General features: G+C 43.2%; 1 protein-coding gene across 2 annotated transcripts; it reads right to left on the reverse strand.

The window, feature by feature from the left end:
- Window positions 1-229: 229 nt before the first annotated feature.
- Window positions 230-16,173, reverse strand: reep6 (receptor accessory protein 6). 2 transcript variants are annotated; one of them, XR_009656600.1, is made up of 6 exons: window positions 15,959-16,173; window positions 10,632-10,725; window positions 10,361-10,499; window positions 9,810-10,222; window positions 1,797-1,820; window positions 230-1,711 (listed from the first exon to the last, which is right to left on the reverse strand). XR_009656600.1 is itself a non-coding variant. In XM_060940585.1 (5 exons), the coding sequence occupies exons 1-5, from the start codon at window positions 16,083-16,085 to the stop codon at window positions 9,756-9,758; spliced, it is 657 nt and encodes a 218-aa protein (XP_060796568.1). In that variant the 5' UTR covers window positions 16,086-16,173; the 3' UTR covers window positions 9,733-9,755. The 2 variants fall into 2 exon arrangements, 1 of the variants encoding a protein (XP_060796568.1); XM_060940585.1 differs by lacking the exons at window positions 230-1,711; window positions 1,797-1,820 and having other exon boundaries at window positions 9,733-9,883; window positions 10,054-10,222.
- Between the last annotated feature and the right edge of the window lie 6,743 nt (window positions 16,174-22,916).

The raw sequence follows: 22,916 nt of genomic DNA on the forward strand, positions 1-22,916 counted from the left end.
TGTGATGAACTAAATTTCGTTGTACATTTGTGCAGTGACAATAAAGGCATTCTATTCTATTCTATTCTATTCTATTCTATTCTATTCTATTATCAGTTTCTCTGGTGTTTTATAGGTATTTATGGTTATGTGTTTGAGGAACATGAACATTTTTGTTTTATTCCATAAACTACTTACAACATCTCCTTCAAATTCCACATAAAATATTGTCACTGAGAAGATTTAATTGCAGAAAATGACAAGTGGTCAAAATAACAAAAAAGATGAAGTGTTTCCTGACCTTGAACAATGCACAAAAATCAAGATTATATTCAATTTTAAACAACACAATACTCAAGTTTGAACTTAGTATGAGTTCAGAAATCAGTATTTGGTGGAATAACCCTGACATTTAATCACAGCTTTCATGCGTCTTGGCATGCTCTCCACCAGCCTTTCACGTTGTTCTTGGGTGACTTTATGCCACTCCTGGCGCAAAAATTCAATCAGCTCAGCTTTGTTTGATGGCTTATGACCAATGGGGTCTGGGTCTCGAGATTGGGCTGGCCATGATAGGGTCTTGATCTTGTGGTCCTTGATTGACCTGGCTGTGTGGCATGGAGCAGTGTCTTGCTGGTAAACCCAATCCTCAGAGTTAGGGAACATTATCAGAGCAGAAGGAAGCAAGTTCTCTTCCAGGATAACCTTGTACATGGCTTGATTCATGTGTCCTTCCCTCACAAACAAAATCTGCCCCATTCCAACCTTGCTGAAGCACCCTCAGATCCTCACTGATCCGCCACCAAATTTCACAATGATTGTGAGACACTGTGGCTTGTCAGCCTCTCCAGGTCTCTGTCTAACCATTAGACGACCAGGTGATGGGAAAAGCTAAAAATTGGACTCATCAGAGAAGATGACCTTACTCCAGTCCTCTATGGTTCACTCCTTATGGGCTTTTTTCTAGCTTTGCGTGACTTCAACCCCGCCCAGAGGAGTTCATTTCGAAACTTCCTTGCCATGCACTTAACCCCAGCTGCCATTTGCCATTCTTTTTGTAGGCCACTTGATGTCATTGTACGTTTTTTGAGTAACATTCGAAGGAGTTGATGATCATCCCAGTCAGTAGAGAGTTGTTTTCACCCTCTGTCAGTCTGCAACTTTGTTCTCTCCAGTGTCTGCTGCTTGACCTTGTTCTTATGAACTGATAATTTTTGAAACTTGAGGATGGAAGCTAGCGGACACTTACTGTATCCTTCCGTCAGTAAATCCAGAATTGAACCCTTATTTTTCTCACTCAAAACTTTTCTTTTTAACTCCTTTGGCATGATTAATATATATTTTTGTATTCCAGTTAAATTTAAGGTACTGCTAGCACTGTTTTTGCCATCCAAACTGGTCCTATTGCAAGAGGATAGTGATGTCCACAGCAGTGGTTTTTATACTTTTCTTCGTTAAATAAGATTTGGTTCAGGTGATCACCTCATCAGTACCTCATTAAGGAAAGTGAGGTGTGCTTGTGTTGGAATTCCAGCACAGACACTGGAATGAAATGGCTGCCATACATAGGCATGCTGATTTAAAAAGAAATCGAAGTGGTCTCTTAATGTTTTCCAGAGCTGAATAACATGCTTCAAGTAAACTGCATATGCTCATTATAGCATTGTCTGCTGACGTCCAGGAGATTTTATTCCTCGGTGTCCTGTGACTGTGGAAGTGGAACTTTCGGTGACTGTAGAAACAGATGTGAGATGTATTAGTCAGCCGAAACCATCTGAGAAATGCTGAGACAGACTATAAAATACTGGAGCACTTACAGTTCAGTCAACCTTGGGTTCATTCTGTACAGGCGTGCAAATGAAGAGAGAAATTAATGATGGAAAAGGAGAAATGTGAAAAGAAAAGTGAAAAGAACATGTACAGCGTTAGCCTAGACTTACAGTGGTGCTTGAAAGTTTGTGAACCCTTTAGAATTTTCTATATTTCTGCATAAATATGACCTAAAACATCATCAGATTTTCACACAAGTCCTAAAAGTAGATAAAGAGAACCCAGTTAAACAAATGAGACAAAAATATTATACTTGGTCATTTATTTATTGAGGAAAATGATCCAATATTACATATCTGTGAGCGGCAAAAGTATGTGAACCTCTAGGATTAGCAGTTAATTTGAAGGTGAAATTAGAGTCAGGTGTTTTCAGTCAATGGGATGACAATCAGGTGTGAGTGGGCACCCTGTTTTATTTAAAGAACAGGGATCTATCAAAGTCTGATCTTCACAACACGTTTGTGGAAGTGTATCATGGCATGAACAAAGGAGATTTCTGAGGACCTCAGAAAAAGTGTTGTTGATGCTCATCAGGCTGGAAAAGGTTACAAAACCATCTCTAAAGAGTTTGGGCTCCACCAATCCACAGTCAGACAGATTGTGTACAAATGGAGGAAATTCAAGGCCATTGTTACTAGGGATGGCGAAAACTAAAAAAAATCTTGACCGACCACCGAGCCTCAGTAGCCGGTTAAAGTCGGTTAACCTATGAGTTTAAAATTCTAGAATTGGAATTATTAGAATCTATTCTAAGGCTACGTTTACACTAGACCGTATCTGTCTCATTTTCTTCGCGGATGCACTGTCTGTTTACATTAAACCGCCTGGAAACGCCTGGAAACGGGAATCCGCCAGGGTCCACGTATTCAATCCAGATCGTGTCAGCTCCGGTGCTGTGTAAACATTCAAAATACATGGATACGCTGTGCTGAGCTCTAGCTGGCGTCTCATTGGACAACGTCACTGTGACATCCACCTTCCTGATTCGCTGGCGTTGGTCATGTGACGCGACTGCTGAAAAACGGCCCGGACTTCCGCCTTGTATCACCTTTCATTAAAGAGTATAAAAGTATGAAAATACTGCAAATACTGATGCAAATACTGCCCATTGTGTAGTTATGATTGTCTTTAGGCTTGCCATCCTTCCACTTGCAAGTAGTAAGTGATATGCGCTGGGATCACAGACAGCGGCTCAGTCCTGAATCGTGGCTTGTGCACTTCACTTGGGCGCTGTGTGAGCTGCGCAGGGCCGGAGTGCGCACCCTCCAGAGGGCACTCGCTGTTCAGGGCGGAGTGATTTGGAGCGCAGGATGCCTGCGGAGCCGAGCGTATCCGCGTATTGGCGTTGCTGTGTGCACGGCTAACGGTTTTAGTGTAAACGCGAATCGTTTTAAGAACGTTAATCTGATGATCCGCTGATTCGACGTAATGTAAACGTAGCCTAAATCTAACCGCGAGCATCCGCACATTCAGTCCCAGTCGCTGCCCTCCACTCACATTACCTTTTCTACAGCGCGAAACATTTAGTCAAACGCGGCACTGATGTCGAGGGGTTTGTATTGGAGCGGAGGACAAATGGCTCCAGCTGAGAGACATCGTGAGAAGCGTGAAATCCCCCCTCGACCCCTCCTCCTTGTCCTTCTCCACCCGGGTCTGTGTCTGCGGCCGTGTCAGCAAGGGGCACACACTTTTGTTAAGTTGCAACTTGGCATTAAAAATATCAGTGTGAACATGTTCTCAATAAATTGCCGTCATTTTCTAAGCGGCAAGCTTTAGCTCACTCACTCCCGGTGCTTGCATTGAGTAGCCTATTGAAAACAATCCTATCATACACTTGTCCCATCTTAACTTTTCATTGAAGACAGGACGTTTTAGCGATACGGCCCCTGGTGTTTACAGTTAACTGCAGTAGGCTGTGTGTTGATATTGCATACTGCTACGGACGAGGCACTTTTCTTCGAAGTGAGCCACAGAGACCTCATACTGCAATTGTTTTCCAGCTACTGATATTACAGTTACATGGCTGCTAATTGTGCACAGCCATTGGGAATGGGATAGCTGGAGCTGAGCTGATTAGCCACTAAGCTAATATAGCAACTGTCTGATGCTAAGTAACATCAGTGAGTAACCAGGTTTTAGTTCAGATCTTGTGTATTATTATTATGTTGACATTAATATTCACCAGACTAATCAACCATCGACTTCATTCATGCGCCATGTTCTTGTTTCTTTGATAGTCAAGAATTTCCTTGATGTTACGTACCTGGTTAACATCGTAGTAAAATGTAATCCAACACTGAGACTTTTCTTTCGCCGAGTGGCAGCTGTCTTCAACTGGGGCAGGAGAGCGGGACATGACTGAATGGGTGTTTCTGATTTGTCAGCTGTCGTCCTTACACCACATGGCATGCCCCAAGCGTTTACAACACAGAATTCCAGGTTCTCCACTCCAAAATCGGCAGCTTCAAAACAATTGATTTTTTTTTAACCGACAATGTTAGGGTTTTGCTGGGATTCGAACCTGGTTCGTTGGTGTGATGATCCAGCAAACCCCCACTAGGCCACCAGGGGAATGACTCAAATGCAGAGGCGTGAGGCGGAAGTAGAAAAAGTAACAAAAGGTTTATTTAAACTATATACACTATATACAGGGCAAAACAAAAGACAAAAAAAAACCGAAGAGTATAATCCAAAAGAAAAGCAAAGTGCAAAAATTCAAAAGCTAAGAAGATCAAAAAACACAGTACAAAGGAAACTGGAGATAAACATAACAGCACAAAGACTCCGTGACAAGAGGACTGAACTCAGGGGTATAAATAGACAAACTAATTAAGGACACAGGTGAAGATAATTAGGCAATTAACACAAACACAAAACACAGGAACAGTGGCGGCCTCTAGAGGCCAAAATAAACACGACATGAAAAGGAAATAACAGCGGCCTCTAGAGGCCAAAACAGTCCTAGTCCTGACAGGACCCCCCCCTCTAGGAGCGTCTCCTGACGTTCCCAGGGCGATCCGGATGGGCCGAATGGAAGTCCCGACATAGTTCTTTATCAAGGACATCCCGAGCAGGAACCCAGCAGCGCTCCTCAGGACCATAGCCCTCCCAGTCCACCAGATATTGCAACCCGCCGCGGACCCGGCGGGAGTCAAGCAGGCGATTCACAGTGAACACAGTCTGCCCCTGGAAGATGCGGGGGGGTGGGGGGTTCCTAGGGGCAGGGGCATACGTAGACGTCAGTACGGGCCGTAACAGGGAAACATGGAAAGTGGGGTTGATCCTCAGAGTCCGGGGCAACTGGAGCCGGTAGGAGACAGGGTTCACCCTGCGCACCACCTTGAAGGGGCCAATGTAGCGAGGAGCAAGCTTGCGGTTCTCCACCCGCAGTGGAAGGTCCTTAGTGGACAGCCAAACACGCTGCCCAGGGCGGAAAGCGTGTGCAGGTCTTCTATGGCGGTTGGCCTGAGTCTGGTTGGTTCTGGAGGTCTGTATGAGGGTCTTCCTGACCTTGCTCCAGGTCTTGCGACACCGTCTCACATATTGGTTGACCGAGGGCACCCCCGCGTCCTCCTCCTGGTCCGGGAACAGAGGTGGCTGGAACCCGAATTGGCACTGGAATGGCGACAGCTTGGTGGCCGATGACTGCAGGGTGTTGTGGGCGTACTCCGCCCATGGCAGCCAGGTGCTCCACGATGTCGGGTTATCCATAGCCAGGCCTCGCAGGGTGGTTTCCAGGTCCTGGTTGAGCCTCTCCGTCTGACCATTGGACTGTGGGTGAAACCCAGAGGAGAGGCTGGCAGTGGCTCCGATGACCTTGCAGAACCCGTGCCACACTCGGGAGGAGAACTGGGGCCCTCGGTCTGAGACGATGTCCTGTGGAAGACCAAAGACTCGGAAGACATGATTAAACAAAAGTTTCGCAGTTTCAAGAGCAGAGGGGAGTTTGCACAGTGGTATGAAGCGGCAGGCCTTGGAGAATCTGTCAACTAAGACCAAAATGACCGTGTTACCTTGTGACTCAGGGAGACCCGTGATAAAGTCGACTGCCACGTGGGACCAGGGACGCCGGGGAATGGTCAGAGGATGCAGGAGACCCTGGGGACGCTGTCGTGGGTTCTTGGTTCTGGTGCAAACCTCACAGGACAGGACAAATGACCTTACTTCCTTCTCCATGTTAGGCCACCAGAAGCGTCTTTTCAGGAAGTCCAGGGTCCTCCGAGCTCCCGGGTGGGCGGTGAGAGGGGAAGAGTGACCCCACTGGAGAACCTTGGCCCGGGCTTGATGTGGGACATACAAGAGGCCTGGTGGCCCCGTCCCAGGACCGGGGTCCTGGCGTTGGGCTCGTCGGACAGCCTCCTCAATACCCCAGCGGACAGGGGCCACAATCCGGGACACAGGGATAATAGGCCCGACTTCATTCTCCCTGTTAGTGGCAGAGAACAGTCTGGACAGTGCGTCAGGTTTGGTGTTCTTGGAGCCGGGGCGGTATGAGAGGGTGAAGTCAAACCGACTGAAAAACAGGGCCCACCTAGCCTGTCGAGGGTTCAGTCTCTTGGCTTGCTGGAGGTACTCCAGGTTCTTGTGGTCAGTCCAAACCAGGAATGGATGTTGTGCTCCCTCCAGCCAGTGCCTCCACTCCTCAAGGGCCAGTTTGACCGCTAGCAGTTCTCGATCCCCCACATCGTACCGGGACTCAGCAGGACTCAGGCGGTGGGAGAAGTAAGCGCAGGGGTGCAGCTTTCCTTCCGAACGTAGAGAGAGCACCGCGCCGACACCACTGTCCGAGGCGTCCACCTCCACGATGAATGGTTGGGAGGTGTCCGGGAGAACCAGAATGGGTGCCGTGCAGAAGCGGTCCTTGAGGTCTTTGAACGCCTTTTCTGCCTGAGGAGACCAGCCATAAGATCCACCTGTCCCTTTGGTGAGGTCTGACATGGGTGCTGCCACAGAACTGAAGTTCCTGATGAACTTGCGGTAGAAGTTAGCGAATCCTAAGAACCGCTGAACCTCCTTAACGGACTTGGGAGTAGGCCAATCCCGGACGGCCAGGGTCTTGGCAGGGTCCATTTGGAGTTGGCCTGTCCGTACAATAAATCCCAGAAAGGAGACCTCGGGAACATGAAATTCGCATTTCTGGGCCTTGGCGAACAGATTGTTCTGTAGCAGCCTCTGGAGAACCTGGCGGACATGGTGGCGGTGCTCCTGCATGGTCTTGGAAAAGATAAGGATGTTGTCGAGGTAGACAAAAACGTATAGGTTAATCATGTCCCTTAAGACGTCGTTGATTAGGGCCTGAAAAACAGCTGGTGCGTTGGTGAGTCCGAAGGGCATCACCTGGTATTCGTAGTGCCCAGACGGGGTGTTAAAGGCAGTCTTCCACTCGTCTCCCTGTCGGATACGGATGAGGTGGTATGCGTTCCGTAGGTCCAACTTGGTGAAGACGGTGGCGCCTTGGAGCAGGTCGAAAGCTGTGGACATCAGCGGAAGGGGATATCGGTTGCGCACAGTGATCTTATTCAGGCCCCTGTAATCAATACATGGTCGGAGCCCCCCATCCTTCTTGCCGACAAAGAAGAAGCCGGCTCCAGCAGGTGAAGTGGAGGGTCGAATAAACCCAGAGACCAGGGCATCTTTGAGGTATTCCTCCATGGCCTTGCGTTCTGGCTGAGAGAGTGAAAACAGTCTGCCACGAGGAGGGGTAGTCCCAGGGAGCAAGTCGATGGCACAGTCGTAGGCCCGGTGCGGAGGAAGAACGGCGGCCCTGCTCTTGCTGAATACCTCCTTGAGATCCCAGTACTCTGTGGGAACTTGAGATAACTCGGTGAGATCAGGGGGCTCGACAGGAGACACAGGAGAGCTAGAGAGCAGACAAGAGGCATGGCATGCAGGGCCCCATTCCACAACCTGGCTTGTTACCCAGTCTATGCGAGGGTTGTGGCGAGTAAGCCAAGGAAGGCCTAGAATAACTGGGAACTCAGGTGAAGGAATCAGGTGCAGGGAGGCTGGGTTCGCGAGGTGAAGAAGGCAGCATTGCAGGAGGCACTGGAGCAGGAGTGGGAGCTGGATCAGGAGCAGGAGATGCAGGCAGAGATGTCAGCTGTGCCAGGGTTTTCCCAATTTGCTGAAGCAGTTCCTCGTGGCGAGCGAGGGCCTCACGTTGGCTGGTGAGCGTACGTCCATGAGCGTCCATGGTCGCTCCGAAGCGTGTCAAAGCTGCCATAATTCCCTGAAGGTTGGCCGGGTAGACAGTTGAAGCAGCCTCTGCTGAGTCGGTCATGACGGAGTCTTTCTGTTAGGGTTTTGCTGGGATTCGAACCTGGTTCGTTGGTGTGATGATCCAGCAAACCCCCACTAGGCCACCAGGGGAATGACTCAAATGCAGAGGCGTGAGGCGGAAGTAGAAAAAGTAACAAAAGGTTTATTTAAACTATATACACTATATACAGGGCAAAACAAAAGACAAAAAAAAACCGAAGAGTATAATCCAAAAGAAAAGCAAAGTGCAAAAATTCAAAAGCTAAGAAGATCAAAAAACACAGTACAAAGGAAACTGGAGATAAACATAACAGCACAAAGACTCCGTGACAAGAGGACTGAACTCAGGGGTATAAATAGACAAACTAATTAAGGACACAGGTGAAGATAATTAGGCAATTAACACAAACACAAAACACAGGAACAGTGGCGGCCTCTAGAGGCCAAAATAAACACGACATGAAAAGGAAATAACAGCGGCCTCTAGAGGCCAAAACAGTCCTAGTCCTGACAGACAACCAAAAAAAAATTAACCAGTTGATGTTGATTCGGTCAACCATCGGTCAAACAGTCATCGGTTAACATCCCTAATTGTTACCCTCCCCAAGAGTGGTCGACCAACAAAGATCACTCCAAGAGCAAGGTGTGTAATAGTTGGTGAGGTCACAAAGGACCCCAGGGTAACTTCTAAGCAACTGAAGGCCTCTCTCACATTGGCTAATGTTAATGTTCATTAGTCCACCATCAAGAGAACACTGAACAACAATGGTGTGTATGGCAGGGCTGCAAGGAGAAAGCCACTGCTCTCCAAAAAGAACATTGCTGCTCATCTGCACTTTGCTAAAGATCATGTGGACAAGCCAGAAGGCTATTGGAAAAATGTTTTGTGGACAGATGAGACCAAAATAGAACTTTTTGGTTTAAATGAAAAGCATTATGTTTGGAGAAAGGAAAACACTGCATTCCAGCATAAGAATCTTATCCCATCTGTGAAACATGGTGGTGGTAGTATCATGGTTTGGGCCTGTTTCCTGCATCTGGGCCAGGACGGCTTGCCATCATTGATGGAACAATGAATTCTGAATTATATCAGCGAATTCTAAAGGAAAATGTCAGGACATCTGTCCATGAACTGAATCTCAAGAGAAGGTGGGTCATGCAGCAAGACAACGACCCTAAGGACACAAGTCATTCTACCAAAGAATGGTTAAAGAAGAATAAAGTTAATGTTTTGGAATGGCTGAGTCAAAGTCCTGACCTTAATCCAATCGAAATGCTGTGGAAGGACCTGAAGTGAGCAGTTCATGTGAGGAAACCCACCAACATCCCAGAGTTGAAGCTGTTCTGTACGGAGGAATGGGTTAAATTCCTCCAAGCCGGTGTGCAGGACTGATCAACAGTTACCGGAAACGTTTAGTTGCAGTTATTGCTGCAAGGGGGTCACACCAGATACTGAAAGCAAAGGTTCACATACTTTTGCCACTCACAGATATGTAATATTGGATCATTTTCCTCAATAAATAAATGACCAAGTATAATATTTTTATCTCATTTGTTTAACTGGGTTCTCTTTATCTACTTTTAGGACTTATGTGAAAATCTGATGATGTTTTAGGTCATATTTATGCAGAAATATAGAAAATTCTAAAGGGTTCACAAACTTTCAAGCACCACTGTAGACTTTGGATTTATACAAGGAAGACCAAATAATTTGATATTGGAGCATGGAGCTGTTTACATACTGATGGACCGGGAAGCTCTCTAGCAGCTGGCTCAGCTGGGTGAATAGTCCTGTTTCTCACCAGAGTCTGAAGAACTGAGACAAGCGTCGCATATCGTATAAAAGAATGGGGAAATGAAAAAACAAGGTTATTTTGAGAGAACACTCATCTCAAACTTTTAGTGTAGGCAAGTGAACATAAACAATTTGCTAAGATTCAATATTATGCCATTCTATGATGAACAGAGCAAAAATCATCATCATACCCTCTCTTGTAACAGTTTCTACAGCTGTTATGGCCTTCACACTCAGATTGCAAACCATTTTGTCTATAGAGGCCTCGTGTTTGAGGAAAAGTGGTTGCACCAAACGCTTATATAACACCTGAGAGCCATTCCAGGGTACTGGAGCCATGCACCATAGCAAGAACAGGCACTGACAACACCCAGGGACAAGATAAATGAATGGGTTTAATTGCAAACAATTAAAAAATTTCTACATTAAATGCATCAGTTTAACCCTCACATTATTGAATGGAACATGTATTAAAAGGTGCATGTTTAATACACCTACTTTGCACACATAGTAGAAAGGAAACCAGGACAGGAAGATGTCTAATAAGAATTCCCCCACACCAAAGAATCCATACACCACCCAATAAGTTAGCCACTGTGTGTCGTCATCTTTGTTTGGACTCTCAATAGCCTTGATGCTAAAATCAGTCCAAAGCAACAGGATACAGCAAACCATGACACTGTCAGCTCCAAGTCAGCTATTAATGATTTATCATTTCATCATTAGGTAACATAAATCTGCCAAAGCCTTTAACGTTATAAACACCTACGAATAATATGCAGGATAAACAAAGCCGATCAAGTTGCAGATCAGGGAGGCTCCATATCCAAACACTAAGTACAGTCCTGTTGCAGAGGCAGCTCCTATGAACACAAAAAGATAAACAGCATAATAAGCAAATTAATATTTAATTATGGAATTAATATAACAGTAATTGCAAATAACGACGTTAGACGGTACTGTGTGTAAAATTAATTTTAAATGATACAGTCCAGGTACTGTACATAACTGATTAATGTTATTATAGCGCTTTTTTGCTAAGTATAGGACATCGTAATGTGGGTTAAAGTTCAGGATGCCAGTTACATTATTTGAAGGTATTTACATCAACGTTGGCATGCATGTGTTCTGTTTTATTGACTTAATCTGTTAGGCCCTGTCCACATGGCAACGGATTCAGGTGACTCCGATACAATTGCTTATCATTTCGGCCTGGCGTCCACACGGCACCGGCGTTTTGGGTGCCCAAAACGCAATCTTTTTGAGAACGGGTTCCAGAGTGGAAAGATCTGGCAACGTTGCCGTTGTGAAGTCGTCTGGATGAGTAGAACGGATTTGTTTATGATGACGTCACAACCACATGGCTGTGAGTGCTTCACGCCGGGTAGAAGTGTAACGAACTCGATGCGAGTTGTCAACAAATCCTATAACTTGGTTCATGAAACGCGCTTACAAAATATTTTCACTGTGAATATTTATTGTGTAATGGTGCAAAGTGAGAGAGAGAGAGACTCTGCCCTTAGGGCAGAGTCAATCCCGCCAGCAAAAATAGGGGAAAAAAAAGGAGCGATCTCACCTCTTCAGATGTGGGTTTAAGTCCTACAATACATTCCTCAAAAAGGGCGTAGAAGAAATTAATCCATCAGCGTGTATCATTCAATTTATTCCGTACCATTAAATACGCCGCCTTCCGCGTAGAATCATACGTCATCCTTGTCGCCATATTGGATAGGTCAAAGCGGAGAATAAAGATTCATGTGCTGCGTTTAACTGTACCAACAGGTTTACCGTCCAAACGAGATCATATGGGATTACCTTTCACAGGTGAGAAACAACAAATTAATCCATCAACGTGTATCATTCAATTTATTCCGGACCATTAAAGACGCCGCCTTCCACGTAGAATCATAGGTCATCCTCGCCGCCATTTTGGAGAGGTCAAAGCGGAGAATAAAGATTAGCTGCTTTAACTGTACCAACAGGTTTGCTGTCCAAACGAGATCACATGGGATTACCTTTCACAGGTGAGACTGGAAAAATACTTTTCATTGTATTTGGTCATTATAATGTAATTTTACAAACAGATTTTCCTGACTTTGTGGCTAATATGAAGTCTCGCGCATAATAGTTTATGCGCATGTGTCCTTACTTCTTCTATTGTTCTGGTGTCTCCGAAGGGACCGTCTTACAGCGCCCCTAGAGGTGTGGCATGTGTATTGCATCGTTTTCAGCAAGCATTGCGTTGCCATATGGACCTGATATTTTACTGATTGTTGCCCATTTGGACGCGATATATTTTTAAATAACATCTCGTTGCCGTTGTTGTGTGGATGTAGCCTTAGTCTGGTCTCCTGTTTAAGTTTCAATCTTTCCTTATCAGTAACAGCATCAAAAGGCATACTGGAAGTAGCCATTAGAAGATGCTAAATTGTGGCCATGAAGGGACGCACATGGTTAGCAACAATCCATAAACAGACTGTGGCATTCAAGCAATGATTGTAATCAATCATTGCTTGAATGCCACAAAGTGTGCTCGGGAAACATTTCCCCACACCATTAGACCACCCCCACCAGCCTGGACTGTTAACACAAAGCAGGTTGGGTCCATGGATTCATGCTGCTGGTGCCAAATTCTGATTTTTCCATCTGTGTGCCTTAGCAGAAATTGAGATTCATCAGACCAGGCTACGTTTTCCAGTCTTCTACTGTCTGGTTTCAGTGAGCCTGTGCCCACTGCAGCCTCCATTTCATGTTCTTGGCTAACAGAAGTGGAACCCGACGTGGTCTTCTGCTGTTGTAGCTCATCCACCTCAAGGTTTGACATGTTGTGCATTCTGAGATGCTTTTCGGCATATCACAATTGTACAGAGTGGTTATCTGAGTTACTGTAGCCTTTCTATCAGCTCAAACCAGTCTGGCCAGTCTCTGTTGATATTTCTTATCAACATGGCTTTTCCATCTGCAGAACTGCTGCTCACTGGATGTTTTTTTCTTTATTGCACCATTCTGAGTAAAGTCGAGAGACTGTTGTGCATGAAAATCCCAGGAGATCAGCAGTTATAGAAATACTCAAACCAGCCCTTCTGGCATCAACAATCATGCCAAGGTCAAAATCACTGAGCTCACACTTTTTCCCTGATGGTTAATGTGAACACTATTCAAAGCTGTTGGTCCATATCTGCACGATTCTGTGTGTTAAAAATAGTTGTCTCGGGTACAATTTGTACAGGTTTATAAGGAAATTATCTGGTAAGTCTTACTGAGCATCTTGCAGAACCAGACACAGTTCTTCTTCACAGTTCTTCAACTGTCACATTTGCTTCTTATTTTTGTGGCAAAACCCAACAGCCTTCATTGTGTTTGTCTGAAAAGTGATCTGTTACATAATATACTGCTTTTTTTCCTAACATTTTTCTGTAATGCTGTGCTTTTTTGCTGGAAAAATAATGTTTGGAAATAGAAAATGTTTTGTACTGACTCGATAATGTACAAGTCATAAAATAAAAATCAATAACAAAGTTTGTATTAAAAAAATGGAGAGCCTAAGACTTTTGCAGGATTTCTTTTTCACTATAAATATCATAACATACCCAGTTATAGCATGTTTTATGATATTTAACAGTTATTCCATGAAATCGAGTCATACATGAGCTGACGCGCCTCGTCGGCTATAAGCCGTGTACGAAGAGATTGAGTGGAATAACTGTTTTATTCTATCCATATTCACTGGATTTTGAGAAACAGAGCATTTTTTATTTTTATTTTTTGCAAATTTGATAAATACTTTATACAAAATGTCCGACAAAATAATTTCCGCTTAGAATGTAAACAAAGCGGCAAACTGACAGTAGCAATTTGTGAAAAATGCTATAATAATCATTCTTGAAAAATAAAAGATATGTTCTTACTATCAAATACTTTCATTCCATATTTTGTTGCTTTTTTTATTTGTTTTTTGGGGGTTTTGTTTTCGAGTCGAGTTTTTATTTCATCCTCGGTTGGTTCAGTGACATGCTCCGCTATTTTGTTTTTCTCTACTCACAGTATATGAGCTGATATCCTACAGTGGTGCTGGAAAGTTTGTGAACCCTTTAGAATTTTCTATATTTCTGCATAAATATGACCAAAAACATCATCAGATTTTCACACAAGTCCTAAAAGTAGATAAAGAGAACCCAGTTAAACAAATGAGACAAAAAATATTATACTTTGTCATTTATTTATTGAGGAAAATGATCCATTATTACATATCTGTGAGTGGCAAAAGTATGTGAACCTCTAGGATTAGCAGTTAATTTGAAGGTGAAATTAGAGTCATGTGTTTTCAATCAATGGGATGACAATCAGGTATGAGTGGGCACCATGTTTTATTTAAAGAACAGGGATCTATCCAAGCCTGATCTTCACAACACATGTTTGTGGAAGTGCATCATGTCACGAACAAAGGAGATTTCTGAGGACCTCAGAAAAAGCGTTGTTGATGCTCATCAGGCTGGAAAAGGTTACAAAACCATCTCTAAAAAGTTTGGATTCCACCAATCCACAGTCAGACAGATTGTGTACAAGTGGAGGAAATTCAAGACCATTGTTACCCTCCTCAGGAGTGGTCGACCAACAAAGATCACTCCAAGAGAAAGGCATGTAATAGTCGGCAAGGTCACAAAGGACCCCAGGGTAACTTCTAAGCAACTGAAGGCCTCTCTCACATTGGCTAATGTTAATGTCCATGAGTCCAAAATCAGGAGAACATTGAACAACAATGGTGTGCATGGCAGGGTTGCAAGGAGAAAGCCACTGCTCTCCAAAAAGAACATTGCTGCTTGTCTGCAGTTTGCTAAAGATCACGTGGACAAGCCAGAGGGCTATTGGAAAAATGTTTTGTGGATGGATGACACCAAAATAGAACTTTTTGGTTTAAATGAGAAGCGTCATGTTTGGAGAAAGGAAAACACTGCATTCCAGCATAAGAACCTTATCCCATCTGTGAAACATGGTGGTGGTAGTATCATGGTTTGGGCCTGTTTTGCTGCATCTGGGCCAGGATGGCTTGCCATCATTGATGGAACAATGAATTCTGAATTATACCAGCAAATTCTAAAGGAAAATGTCAGGACATCTGTCCATGAACTGGATCTCAAGAGAAGGTGGGTCATGCAGCAAGACAACGACCCTAAGCACACAAGTTGTTCTACCAAAGAATGGTTAAAGAAGAATAAAGTTAATGTTTTGGAATGGCCAAGTCAAAGTCCTGACCTTAATCCAATTGAAATGTTATGGAAGGACCTGAAGCGAGCAGTTCATGTGAGGAAACCCACCAACATCCCAGAGTTGAAGCTGTTCTGTACGGAGGAACGGGCTAAAATTCCTCCAAGCCGGTGTGCAGGACGGATCAACAGTTACCGGAAACGTTTAGTTGCAGTTATTGCTCCACAAGGGGGTCACACCAGATACTGAAAGCAAAGGTTCACATACTTTTGCCACTCACAGATATGTAATATCGGATCATTTTCCTCAATAAATAAATGAGCAAGTATAATATTTTTGTCTCATTTGTTTAACTTGGTTCTCTTTATCTACTTTTGTGAAAATCTGATGTTATTTTAGGTCATATTTATGCAGAAATATAGAAAATTTTAAAGGGTTCACAAACTTTCAAGCACCACTGTAGTCGTGCAGTAGCCAATCAGAGCATATGATTGCTCATGTCCAGTGAATGTAGATAGAATAATACTGTTTATTTATTTAGTACTGTTTGTGATTGTTATACCATGTTTATATATATATATATATATATATATATATATATATATATATATATATATATATATATATATATATATATACCTGTAAAAAATGAAGTAACGTTTGTGCAAAAAAAATGTCTTATTATAAATCATTATTATCATTATTTCCCAAGGGAATGCAACTGAACTGTAAATAAAATCCACAGTAGATCTGTGTTAACTAGCAGATCCATCTCTTAATCCACTTCTCTCTCTCACTAATCTCTTTTATTCCTCCATTTGAATGTGAAATATTGTAGGGGGAAAGCATGTCTAATCCAAGTTTGTGATTTTAAATAAACCACCATCTTACCTACTACAAGGAAACGCTTCTTAATTCCAATCTTTTCTTCGACTTTGTTGAGGAAATCTGTTACAAAGTTCTTCTCGTTCAGAAAAGTATCGACTCTCTCTTTCAGCTTTGAAATAAAGGAAAACATTGTGACTTGTATCCTGTAAAAGTGTCGTCAAATACCATTGATAATATCTCCTCCTTTTAAGTCAGACAATTAAGTGTATGTACATGAATGGAATGTAAACAGGCTACAGGTAAAGAAGGGGAGTTTTTCTGGCAGGACAAGCTGCGACTTTCATCCACTTAATCCACTTTAACTACAGGGTTGCCAGATTGGTAAGGAACCTCCTCCACGTCACTAATCTGTAACTCATGAACATGATTGTCCAAACCCCTCTAACCAAACAGAATTTAAACATAACACTACAAATGCATTTTTTTTATTGAAAAAAGTGACAGAAGTAATTCATGCTTCGTTTCCCTTACAGAAAAGTCACCGTGGGTGGCACGGTGGTGTAGTGGTTAGCGCTGTCGCCTCACAGCAAGAAGGTTCCGGGTTCAAGTCCAGCGGCCGGCGGGGACCTTTCTGTGTGGAGTTTGCATGTTCTTCTCATGTCCATGTGGGTTTCCTCCTGGTGCTCTGGTTTTCCCCCACAACCCAAAAACATGCAGTTAGGTTAACGTGGGGCGGCCTTGGGCTGAAGTGCCCTTGAGCAAGGTACCGAACCCCTGACTGCTCCCCGGGCACTCTGGTGTGGCTGCCCACTGCTCTGGGTGTGTGTGTGCATGTGTATGTTCACTGCTTCAGAAGGGTTAAATGCAGAGGATGAATTTCACCGTGGGGCGGCACGGTGGTGTAGTGGTTAGCGCTGTCACCTCACAGCAAGAAGGTCCAGGTTCGAGCCCCGTGGCCGGTGAGGGCCTTTCTGTGTGGAGTTTGCATGTTCTCCCCGTGTCCGCGTGGGTTTCCTCCGAGTGCTCCGGTTTCCCCCACAGTCCAAAGACATGCAGGTTAGGTTAACTGGTGACTCTAAATTGACCGTAGGTGTGAATGTGAGTGTGAATGGTTGTCTGTGTCTCTGTGTCAGCCCTGTGACGACCTGGCGACTTGTCCAGGGTGTACCCCGCCTTTCTCCCGTAGTCAGCTGGGATAGGCTCCAGCTTGTCTGCGACCCTGTAGAACAGGATAAAGCGGCTAGAGATGATAATGATGATGTGGACTGCTTTTTTTTTTTTACAAATAGTGTGTGTGTGATGTTTTTCCCCCACAATGCATTTATTTTCACATGATTTATACACAACTAATTTTTTTTTTTTGGGGGGGGGGGGGGGGGTAATGTGATTTTTTTTTTTACATGTTAATGTGAATTCACATATTACAGTGGTGCTTGAAACTTTGTGAACCCTTTAGAATTTTCTATATTTCTGCATAAATATGACCTAAAACATTATCAGATTTTCACACAAGTCCTAAAAGTAGATAAAGAGAACCCAGTTAAACAAATGAGAGAAAAATATTATACTTGGTCATTTATTTATTGAGGAAAATGATCCGATATTACATATCTGTGAGTGGCAAAAGTATGTGAACCTTTGCTTTCAGTATCTGATGTGCCCCCTTGTGCAGCAATAACTGCAGCTAAACGTTTCCGGTAACCGTTGATCAGTCCTGCACACCGGCTTGGAGGAATTTTAGCCCATTCCTCCGTACAGAACAGCTTCAACTCTGGGATGTTGGTGGGTTTCCTCACATGAACTGCTCGCTTCAGGTCCTTCCACAGCATTTCCATTGGATTAAGGTCAGGACTTTGACTTGGCCATTCCAAAACATTAACTTTATTCTTCTTTAACCATTCTTTGGTAGAACGACTTGTGTGCTTAGGGTCGTTGTCTTGCTGCATGACCCAATTTCTCTTGAGATTCAGTTCATGGACAGATGTCCTGACATCTTCCTTTAGAATTCGCTGGTATAATTCAGAATTCATTGTTCCATCAATGATGGCAAGCCGTCCTGGCCCAGATGCAGCAAAACAGGCCCAAACCATGATACTACCACCACCATGTTTCACAGATGGGATCAGGTTCTTATGCTGGAATACAGTGTTTTCCTTTCTCCAAACATAACGCTTCTCATTTAAACCAAAAAGTTCTATTTTGGTCTCATCCGTCCACAAAGCATTTTTCCAATAGTCTTCTGGTTTGTCCACATGATCTTTAGCAAACTGCAGACAAGCAGCAATGTTCTTTTTGGAGAGCAGTGGCTTTCTCCTTGCAACCCTGGCATGCACACCATTGTTGTTCAGTGTTCTCCTGATTTTGGGCTCATGGACATTAACAATAGCCAATGTGAGAGAGGCCTTCAGTTGCTTAGAAGTTATCCTGGGGTCCTTTGTGACCTCGCTGACTATTACATGCCTTTCTCTTGGAGTGATCTTTGTTGGTCGACCACTCCTGGGGAGGGTAACAATGGTCTTGAATTTCCTCCATTTGTACACAATCTGTCTGACTGTGGATTGGTGGAGTCCAAACTCTTTCGAGATGGTTTTGTAATCTTTTCCAGCCTGATGAGCATCAACGTGTTTTCTGAGGTCCTCAGAAATTTCCTTTGTTCATACCATGATACACTTCCACAAACATGTGTTGTGAAGATCAGACTTTGATAGATCCCTGTTCTTTAAATAAAACATGGTGCCCACTCATACCTGATTGTCATCCCATTGCTTGAAAACATCTGACTCTAATTTCACCTTCAAATTTACTGCTAATCATAGAGGTTCACATTCTTTTGCCACTCACAGATATGTAATAATGGATCATTTTCATCAATAAATAAATGACAAAGTATAATATTTTTGTCTCGTTTGTTTAACTAGGTTCTCTTTATCTACTTTTAGGACTTGTGTGAAAATCTGATGATGTTTTAGGTCATATTTATGCAGAAATATAGAAAATTCTAAAGGTCAAGGTCAAGGTAAACTTTATTATCCCACAAGGGGAAACTCATGTGGTCAATATTGCACATCTCACAAAACATATAGTATACAACAGATAACAAGACAGACAGTAAACATACCACATTACAGACATAGCAGACATACAGAGACATATCATAAAAGTCAATGGAATAAATAGGAAAAAAATAGAAAAGACAAAAAAAAAATGGAAAAGCTATGACCTTACATTGCAATACCAGACAGAATTGCATGGATGTGCAGATAGGTAAATTAACTTAAAATACAACAGTGCATATACTAAGTCTATTATTATATAGTCTAATTGCTGTAGGCACAAATGACTTATAGTACCTAGTTGTCCTGATTACTCGCTGCAAAATTCTACCATTTGACCTGCTACTCATGACAAACTTCTGAAACAAAGGATGTGTTGAATCATCTAAAATGTGCTCAATCTTTTGTAAAATAAGTTCATTATACAGCTGAGGTGCAGATACCTGGTCAACTCCAATGACCCTACTGGCTAATTTAACAATGCACTGTAATTTCTTATGGTCCTGTGCATGCATATTTCCAAAAGTGCAAATTAGGCCAAAAGACAAGACACTCTGCGAAAAAGCTTTGTAGAATAGTTGGAGAATGCCACTATCTAATCTAAAAACTTTTAATTTCCTAAGAAAAAACATCCTTTGTTGCAATTTCTTACACTTGGTCTGTGCACACTGATTTAAACACAACTTGTTATCAATTTCAATTCCTAAATACTTGTAAGATGAGACCCGCTCTATCTGTTCACCATTAATCTCAGATGGAGATACAATTATTCCTTTCTTACTGAAATCTATTATCATTTCTTTTGTTTTCTTTACATTGACCAGTAGAATGTTATTTGTACACCACTTAATGAAGCGAACCTCCTTTTCAAATCCTTCAAGAGATGAAGGGTTGGAATCTAAAAACCCAACCAGTACTGTATCATCAGCATACTTAAAATAGGTATGAGCTGAAGAGGATGCTTGGCAATCGTTAGTATATAATATGTAGAGGATGGGTGATAGTACGCAACCCTGTGGTGCTCCAATATTAATGCTTTTGAGAGAGGAGATGTGTGAGTTAAATTTTACTTGCTGACTGTGGTCAGTCAAGAAATCATGAATCCATAGAATAATTCTAGGATTTACTCCAAGGTGTAATAGTTTCCTCACCATCAGATGCGGCTGGATTGTATTAAAAGCACTGCTAAAATCTGTAAATACAATCTTAACCAGGCTCCTAGCTTGTTCAAGGTGCTCATACACATTATTAATCAAGGAAAGAAGTGCATCCTCAACCCCCCTCTTGGCACTATAGGCAAACTGGCAAGGATCTAGTAGGTGTGAAACCTCAGAAAGGAGCTGTTTTAAAATAATTTTCTCAAAGCATTTCATCACTGTAGATGTGAGTGCCACTGGGTGCAAGTCATTAAGTTCTATAGGTCTATTGCAAGTCATTAAGTTCTATAGGTCTATAGGTCTTCTTTGCTTTGCTCCTGCTTTGCTCCTGCTTGATCTTTATTTTACTTTACTTTCTCATTTAATTTCCACTATTTTTTTTCATTTTATTTTTCATCTTTATAAGTTAGCTTGGGCGGCAAGGTGGTGTAGTGGTTAGCGCTGTCGTCTCACAGCAAGAAGGTCTGGGTTCGAGCCCCGTGGCTGACGAGGGCCTTTCTGTGTGGAGTTTGCATGTTCTCCCCATGTCTGCGTGGGTTTCCTCCGGGTGCTCCGGTTTCCTCCACAGTCCAAAGACATTTTGGTTAACTGGTGACTCTAAATTGACCGTAGGTGTGAGTGTGAATGGTTGTCTGTGTCTGTGTGTCAGCCCTGTGATGACCTGGTGACTTGTCCAGGGTGTACCCCGCCTCTCGCCCATAGTCAGCTGGGATAGGCTCCAGCTTGCCTGCGACCCTGTAGGACAGGATAAAGCAGCTAGAGATAATGAGGTTAATGAGATAAGTTAGCTTTTAAAACAAAATGCCAGGGGGCAAAAAATCCAGGAGATCTTGCAGAAAATGCACAGAACTAGAACAGAGGATTTCTATCCTGGAATCAAAGATTGATGCCCTGCCAAAGATGGACGAATTAAGAGCAATATCTCAGGAAAGGAGTACAGAAACAGTGGTTGAGAATGCAGAGATTGCACCCCGACAGGCCGATGGCATTGCAGATCGAGTGGATGAATTCATTGATCTAACAGGGCAAAATGTGAGTACAGAAAACTGGCACATGATGGGTGGCAGGCCCAAAAATAAAAACAGAAGAGTAATTACCTCAACACCAGTTCTTTCTGATACTATGCAACCCATGCTCCACAGCCATGCTATTAGAAATAGAGCCAGGTCTACAAACTACAATAGGATTTACAATCCTATGGAAAATCCACAGCCCATAAGGCTTCAGAACAAATTTGAATGCCTCAGGGATGTGGAAGTGGAATTTTCAGGCGGACAAACACATCATAGAAAGAGATCGCACCACAACTGAAGAGCTGTGGGAAGAGGCAAAAAGCAGCTCGTAACACCACCTGATCGCACAACCCTTGTTCTTGGTGATTCCACTGTAAGACATTTAAAAGGACATGGGATGATTATTTGCTGCCTTCCAAATGCATCCATCTCTGACACCAAAGACAGCATTTTGAAACTCATGTCCGAGCATAAAACTATCAAACGTATTGTTGTGCATGTGGGAGCAAATGATGTTTTCAGAGAACAGCTGTTTGTCCAAGATGATTTCAGAAAACTTTTTTCTGATTTCTATAAGACTGGAATACAATCTTTTATCAGTGGCCCACTCCCTGCAAGGGGAAACTTTGCATTTACTTGACTCTTCAGTCTTAACACTTGCCTTGGAAAAACTTGTTTTTTATTTGGTATGAACTTCATAGACAATTTTAACCTTTTCTGGAATCGCAGAGAATTCTTCAAGCCAAACAGCACTGAACTCAGCTGGATTGGGACCAAAGTTTTAGCGGATCACTATAGCCTCGCTCTACAACATGCAATTTTCTCTCAGCCAACATTGAGGAAAACAGTTGATAAGATATCGCAGACTGACCCAGTTACAAATATCAACAATACCTCTGCAAAGCCAAAACAATCATCCATGCAAGTCTTCACCAAAGACACACAGCCATCTGGGGCAGACTGCCAAGGACATCAACAATCACATGAAGAATGTGAGCATGTGATTCCATCATGCGATTCCATCCAGATTGAGGACCTGACCAAAGACAATCATGCCAAGGCTGCATCATCCACATCTCGACCCCATGCAAGTATCACAGAGACTGTCAGGGAGACAGTCACCACAGACACAGTCATGAAGACACTCACAAAGACCTCACCAAAGTCCCAATCTCAGTCTCGCTCTTCTGACTTTATTGTACCATCTCCGTCTCCCCCCTGCATAGATTTCCCTAAAAATACTGTATGCAGAGGCTGCTGCCAATGGCTGCACTCTCTTTTTCCAGCCCAAATCATTCGCGACAAGCAGTGTACTCAGTTAATCAAAAATCAACCAACAGACTGAATTGTGTTCGCCCAGGACTTTCAGCTGGCTACCAATCTTTTTCACCATCTAAAAAATATATGACATCTCCAATCCTTCCCCCTCCCAATGTCATGGAACATACAGAGAGTCTTGTATGATGTGCTGTGGGTCCCTGCATTGGGTGTAGTTTTGAAAACAAGCTGGGACCCAGTATACCTATGCCATTCTCTATTCCTGTGTTGATAAGAAATAGAAAACATAGAGCATATTTAACCCAGGGGGTAAACCAGTCTAGTCTCCTTCCTGTTTCAAAACAACATCAGAGTGCCCAAGCGGATATTACTTTGAGACTTTCTGTAAAGCTAGCTCTTCTGAACGTTAGATCACTTTCAAACAAGTCATTTTTAATTAATGATCTTATCTGCAAACACAATCTTGATTTTTTGCTTCTAACTGAAACTTGGCTGGATCAAGCAAATAGTGCTACCACCC

Source organism: Neoarius graeffei, chromosome 15 (genome assembly GCF_027579695.1).
Source record: "Neoarius graeffei isolate fNeoGra1 chromosome 15, fNeoGra1.pri, whole genome shotgun sequence".
Classification (NCBI taxonomy): domain Eukaryota; kingdom Metazoa; phylum Chordata; class Actinopteri; order Siluriformes; family Ariidae; genus Neoarius; species Neoarius graeffei.

Coding starts and splice junctions, on each gene's coding strand:
- reep6 (XM_060940585.1), bottom strand. CDS start 16,085: ATGTTTTCCTTTATTTCAAAGCTGAAAGAGAGAGTCGATACTTTTCTG. Junction 10,726..15,958: donor GAAGCGTTTCCTTGTAGTAG/GTAAGATGGTGG, acceptor TTGTGTTCATAG/GAGCTGCCTCTGCAACAGGA. Junction 10,500..10,631: donor GTTTATCCTGCATATTATTC/GTAGGTGTTTAT, acceptor GACTGATTTTAG/CATCAAGGCTATTGAGAGTC.